The sequence below is a fragment of the Otolemur garnettii genome, unplaced genomic scaffold (assembly GCF_000181295.1).
Source record: "Otolemur garnettii isolate 467f Iridium unplaced genomic scaffold, OtoGar3 scaffold00118, whole genome shotgun sequence".
Classification (NCBI taxonomy): Eukaryota; Metazoa; Chordata; class Mammalia; order Primates; family Galagidae; genus Otolemur; species Otolemur garnettii.
In genome coordinates, this window is record NW_003852513.1 from 1,239,147 (window position 1) to 1,246,276 (window position 7,130).

A 7,130-nucleotide genomic window follows, 5' to 3' on the forward strand; every position below is an offset into this window, starting at 1 on the left:
TGGCTGGCGCCTTAGCTGGTTGAGCTATAGGCGCTGAGCCCATATGTACATTTTTTAAAATTTTCCTGTCAGAAATAGAAGTTCAAGGTGATCATATCACATCCCTACCCCAGATTCTCCGGTGGCTTTCCATCTCAATTAGGAAAAACCAAGTCATTATATATACCCCAAGAATAACTATAGGCAGCTCGGTGCCCACAGTGCAGTGGCTAGGGCAACAGCCACATACGCCAGGGCTGGCAGGCTTGAACCCGGCCATGGCCCACCAAACAATGATGATAAATGCAACAAAAAAATAGCTGGGCATTTTGGCAGGTACCTGTAGTCTCAGCCACTTGGGAGGCCGAGGCAAGAGAATCGCTCAAGCCCTGGAGCCAGAGGCTGCTGCGAGCTGTGACACCAAGGCGTTCTATCTAGGGCGACATAGTGAGACTCTGTCTCAAAAAAAAAAAAAAAGAATAACTACATGCATAAGACTAAAAACAAATGGGTACAAAGCAGCACAGTCAAGAAAATGCAGGTTTATTTTGCCATCAGCACACTAGCACACTAACACATGTGTAAGACTTCACATTCCAAAGGAATACATGAATATGCATGCTAGTGGGAGTCATTACATTTAGTTATTTTTTTCTTTTTCTTGAGACAGTCTCAAGCTGTTGAGAGTGCTGAGGCATCACAGCTCACATCAACCTCAAGCTCCTGGGCTCAAGCAACTCCTCCTGCCCCAGTCTCCTAAGCAGCTGAGACCACAGGCACTCACCACAACACCCGGCTATCTTTTGGCTGCAGTCGTAAGCGCTGTCTAGCAGGCCCTGGCTGGATCCAAACCTGCCAGCCCTGGCTGCTGAGCTATAGGCGCCAAGCCTAGGTATTTCTTTTTATTTTCATTATTTTTTAATTAAAGTATAATTACTTATACATATCTTTTAAAGTGTTCATTTTAATGAGTTGTGACAAATGTATATAGATATATACCAATACCTTAGGTAAGATATAGAACATTTCCATCACCTGAGAAAGTTCCCTCCTTTTTCTAGTTAATCTTCCCCCTCGAACAACAGCCACTGTTCTGATTTCTTTCTCCCTATCAGTAATTTTAAAATTCTAAATTACATAACTATAGTGCTGGTTATAACACTGGTTATAAGTCTTTGGATGCTTAATGTATTTTCATTGTTCAAATTTCCCTATTTCTCTGGGTCCCACAATCTTGATTTTTTTTTTTAAGCTCATAGTCACACATGATTAAGTAATACAGGTAACCTAGTCTTTTGGAATACTACTGAACTATATTAAACTACTTAAAGAATATTAATTCTTTGTTAATATTAATCCTAGAATCCCAGCCCTTATATTTCCATGGCAAATTACATACATCATTTCAATTCTCAATAGCATTTGAAAGTAGGCAGGGGAGAGTGGTATTCTCAATTTACAGATGAGAAGGACATTCTACAAGTAATGGATTTATACAGGATTACCCTACCATAACCAGTGGTATCAGGACTGGATTATTATTCTTTTGCTCATTTCACTATCTTAGGCTACATGTACACAAGGCAAGATCCAACTTGTATTCCAAAATTCAATTTCCTTATTTCTTCTCTGAAACTCTGAAAGATACCCATTCCTTCCATCCTCCAGCATAGTGTTGAGATCTGTTAAAGCCCAGAGACACTGCTGTGTCCAGAGCCTTCTTGCTTCTTACCCCAGCTAAACAAGAAAACACTAGCCTGTCAGATTTGGACGGCTTTACTTCATTGTATTTCTCTTTGAAGTCTCTCGGGGTCATCTGCAGAGCTTCACCTACTTCACCCAGTGGTACATTGATAGACCCCGGGATTTTTCCATGCTCATGAATTTCCCATGTCTCTCTAACATCAATTAACTTAATGCTTTTGGAACGCAACAGGTTTTTAAGTTCCTTATAAGTGACATCTTTATAAATAGAAGTACAAAAATTGTGGCAGCTTCCTTTTAATGACTTTAAACCGCAGAGTGCAACCTCCAGAGACCCCAGGACCGTCCTGTGCGCAGTCCTGAGTGGCAGCTACGGCAGCACCATGACCTGCTCACGCCATGACCCCATTGTTGCTTTCTTTAACAATTTGAATTTCATTTTTGCTAGTGTTTCTACCCCTATTATTTGGTTTTCCCCCCAATTTTATCTGTTAAATTTTTGTATTTGCTTGCTTTGGTTCAATTTATAGCATTTTTGTCTTTCCTCTCTACTTGGTGGAGGTAGAGTACTGTGCCTGAACAGGCTAGCAAAAAGCTACTGACCTGAAGGGAACCACCCAACTCGGTACCCTCAGAGGCTGGGGGTTTTTAAGGTTGGGTCAAAGTACCCTACTGTACACCTATATTGCTCCTGTCTCCCTCTTTCTGTGCCTCTCTTCTTTTTGTCAATATTCCCTTTTGCTCAACTCCTCTCCTTTCTCTTTTTTCTTTCCTTTTCCCTTCTTTCTTGTTTTTCAATCTTCTCATTCTTCTGGTCCGGTACCAAAAGGACTTATCAAAACCCTAGTCCAGAGCCACAGTAACTAAAAGAGCAAGAAGAAGTGAAAGGAAAATTAGGGCAAGGAAACAGAAAAAAGAAAAGTCTCACGAGGAAGAATCAGCAGAAAAATCCTGGCAACATGAAAAAACAGTCCAGAGCACCCCCTCCCCGAAGGGACCATGAAGTAGAGACTGCAGAGGATTCCATGTATAAAGAAATGTTAGGAATGACAGAGGGGAATTTAGAATACAGATGATGAAAACAATGAAGGAATTAATGAAGGAAATTTCTGATAAAGTGGAAAATAACCAAAAGGAAATCCAAAAACAGAATCAAATTAGAGATGAACTAATTAAAATTAGATGAACTAATTTCTATATATGAAGAATATAGAAAGGATATAGCAGAGATGAAGGAACTGAAGCTGTCAATTAGGGAACTTAAGGATGCAATAGAAAGTATCAACAACAGATTAGATCATGCAGAAGAAAGAATCTCAGAGGTAGAGGACAAAGCTCTTGAGATAACTTACACAGTTAAAGAGGCAGGAAAAAAAAGAGAGGAAGCAAAATGTTCACTTACAGAATTATGGGACTTTATGAAGTGTTCAAACATATGAGTTATAGGTATCTCAGTAGGGGAGAAGAATGCCCCAGAGGAATGGAAGCCATACTAGAGAATATTATAAATGAAAATTTCCCAAATATCACCAAAGATTCTGACCCACTCCTTTCAGAGGGATATTGGATCCCAGTTTGCCTCAATTCTAACAGAGTTTCTCCAAGACACATTGTGATGAACCTGTCCAAAGTCAAGAGAAAAGAAAATATTCTTCAAGCTACCAGGAGTAAGCACCACTTGACCTACAGGGGCAAATCCATCAGGGCGACTGCAGACTTCTCAAATGAAACTTTTCAAGCAAGAAGAAAATGGTCATCTACCTTTAATCTACATAAACAGAACAATTTCCAGCCCAGAATTCTATATCCTGCTAAGCTAAGCTTTAAAATTGACAGAGAAATCAAATAATTTACTGATATACAAACACTGAAGAAATCCACCACAACAAGAACAGAAAATACTTCAACCTGTTCCACACACTGACCATCACAATGGATCAACAGCAAAGTAAGAACTCACAAATTAAAGGACAGAACTTAACTTCCATGATGATGCAAAAGATAAAACAAAGCAATGGACTCTTCACAAAGTAAGATAAATAGGACACTACCACACTTATCAATTATCTCAGTAAATGTTAATGGCTTGAATTCCCCACTGAAGAGGCACAGATTGGCTAATTGCATTAAATACCACAAACCAGCCAAGTGCTATCTGCAGGAAACACATCTAGCTTCAAAAGACAAATTAAAACTCCAAGTTAAGGGTTGGAAAACAATTTTTCAGGCAAACGGAATTCAGAAGAAAAGAGGAGTTGCAATCTTATTTTCAGATACATGTGGATTTAAAGCAACTAAAGTCAAAGGAGACAAAGATGGTCACTTTACATTGGTCGAGGAAAAAATACAACAAGAAGACGTTTCAATTTAAATATTTATGCACCCAACTTAAATGCTCCAGATTCTTGAAACAGACCTTACTCGGTCTAAGCAACATGATATCCTATAATATCATAATAACAGGGGACTTTAACACTCTTTTTATAGTGCTGGACAGATCCTCTAAACAGAAATTGAACAAAGATATAATAAGAGACTTAAATGAGACCCTAGAACAACTGTGCTAGATAGATGCATATACAACACTCTATCCCAAAGATAAAGAATATACATTTTTCTCATTGCCCCATGGAACATTCTCCAAAATTAATCATATCTTAGGACACAAAACAAACATCAAAAGAATCAAAAGAATTGAAATTTTACCTTGTATCTTCTCAGACCACAAGGCACTAAAGGTGAAACTCAACTCCAACAAAAACGTTCAATCCCACATAAAGGCATAGAAATTAAACAACCTTCTGTTGAATGAAAGTTGCAGGAAGAAATAAAAGAGGAAATGATTACCTTCCTTGAGCACAACAACAATGAAGACACAAGCTACCAAAACCTGTGGAATACTGCAAAAGCAGTTCTGAGAGGAAAATTTATTGCTTTAGATGCCTACATTCGAAAAATAGAAAGAGAACACATGGACAAACTCACAAGCCATTTTATGGAATTGGAAAAAGAAGAATAATCTAAGCCTAAACCCAACAGAAGAAATATCCAAAATTAAATCAGAGATCAATGAAATTGAAAACAAAAGAATCATTCAGAAAATTAATGAAACAAGAACTTGGTTTTTTGAAAAAATAAATAAAATAGATAAACCGTTGGCCAGATTAACTAGAAATAGAAAAGTAAAATCTCTAGTAACCTCAATCAGAAATGATAAAGGGGAAATTACAACTGATGCCATAGAGATAAAAGAGATCATCTCTGAATACTACCAGAAACTCTCTGCCCAGAAATTTGACAATGTGAAGGAAATGGATTAATATTTGGAATCACACCTTCTCCCTAGACTTAGCCAAGAAGAAATAGATCTCCTGAACTGACCAATTTCAAGCATTCACATTAAAGAATCAATAAAAAATCTTCAACAAAAAAGTGCCCTGGCCCAGACGCCTTCACACCAGAATTCTATCAAACCTTCGAGGAAGAGCTTATCATCCCAGGGATGCAAGGCTGGTTTAACATGCACAAGTCCATAAACATAATCTACCATATCAACAAAAGAAAAACAAAGACCATATGATCCTCTCAATAGATGGAGAAAAAAGCATTTGATAAAATCCAGCATCCTTTTCTAATTAGAATGCTGAAGGAAATGGATCAATACTTGGAATCACACCCTCTCCCTAGACTTAGCCAGGAAGAAATAGAGCTCCTGAACAGACTAATTTCAAGCACTGAGATCAAAGAAACAATGAAAAACCTTCCAACAAAAAAATGCCCTGGCCCAGATGGCTTCACACCAGAATTCTATCAAACTTTCAAAGAAGAGCTTATTCCCATACTGCAGAAAGTATTCCAAAAAACTGAGGAAGAAGGAATTTTACCCAACATGTTCTACGAAGCAAACATCACCCTGATACCAAAACCAGGAAAACACCTAACTAAAAAGGAGAACTTCAGACAAATTTCACTAATGAATATAGATACAAAAATTCTCAACAAAATCCTCGCCAATAGATTACAGCTTTTCATCCAAAAAGTCACACATCATGATCAAGTAGGTTTCATCCCAGGGACACAAGGCTGGTTTAACATATGCAAGTCCATAAACATTATTCACCATATCAACAGAAGCAAAAACAAAGACCATATAATCCTCTCAATAGATGTAGAAAAAGCATTCAATAAAATCCAGCATCCTTTTCTAATTAGAACACTGAAGAGTAGGCATATGTGGCACATTTCTGAAACTGATAGAAGCTACCTATGACCTATTTTACTGAATGGAGTAAAACTAAAAGCTTTTCCTCTTAGAACTGGAACCAGACAAGGTTGTCCTCTGTCACCATTACTATTCAACATAGTGCTGGAAGTTCTAGCCAACACAATTAAGCAAGACAAGGAAATAAAGGGCATCCAAATGGGAGCAGAGGAGGTCAAACCCTCCCTCTTTGCTGATGATACGATCTTATACTTAGAGAACCCCAATGACTTCACCACAAGACTCCTGGAACTCATCAAAAAATACAGTAATGTCTCAGGATATAAAATCAATGTCCACTAGCCTTTGTATATGCCAGTAATAGCCAAGATGAGAGGCTAACTAAGGACACAACTCCCTTCACCATAGCTTCAAGGAAAATGAAATACCTAGGACTATGCTTAACAAAAGAGGTGAAGGACCTCTATAAAGAAAACTATAAAATCCTAAGAATGGAAATAGCAGAGGATATTAACAAATGGAAGAACATACCATACTCACGCCTGAGAAGAATCTACATTGTTACAATGTCTATACTTCCCAAAGCAATCTACCAATTCAATGCCATCCCTATTAAAATACCAACATCATACTTTCATGACTTGGAAAAAATGATTCTGTATTTTGTATGGAACCAGAAAAAAAAAAAAAAACCCTATAGCTAAGGCAATTCTTAGTAATAAAAACAACGCCGGTGGCATCAACATACCAGATTTTACACTGTACTACAAAGCCATATTGGTCAAGACAGCATGGTATTGGCACAAAAATAGAGACATAGACATTTGGAATCGAACAGAAAACCAAGAAATAAAACTAACATCTTACAGCCACCTAATCTTCGATAAACCAAACAAGAACATACCTTGGGGGAAAGACTTCCTATTCAATCAATGGTGTTGGGAGAACTAGATATCCACATGTAAAAGACTGAAACTGGACCCACACCTCTCTCCACTCACAAGAATTGATCCAAGATGGATAAAGGACTTAAATTTAAGGCATGAAACAATAAAAATCCTCAAAGAAAGCATAGGAAAAACACCAGAAGCTATCGGCCTGGGGAAAGACTTCATGAAGAAGACTGCCGTGGCAATTGAAACAACAAAAATAAACAAATGGGACTTAATTAAACTGAAAAGCTTCTGTACAGCTAAGAAGGCAACAACCAAAGCAAATAGACAAC

The 7,130-nt window shown here is 37.8% G+C and overlaps 2 protein-coding genes across 2 annotated transcripts in view; both read right to left on the reverse strand.

Annotated features, from left to right (window-relative positions):
• The window catches only part of RNGTT (RNA guanylyltransferase and 5'-phosphatase), a 354,972-nt gene that overhangs the window by 20,796 nt on the left and 327,046 nt on the right, over positions 1-7,130 (reverse strand). The gene's annotated exons all lie outside the window — the stretch shown is intronic.
• LOC105887769 (thiosulfate sulfurtransferase/rhodanese-like domain-containing protein 3) lies at positions 980-2,068 on the reverse strand. Its single transcript, XM_023517700.1, is given in 1 exon segment — positions 980-2,068. A coding segment is annotated over 1 exon segment (471 nt). The 3' UTR covers positions 980-1,597.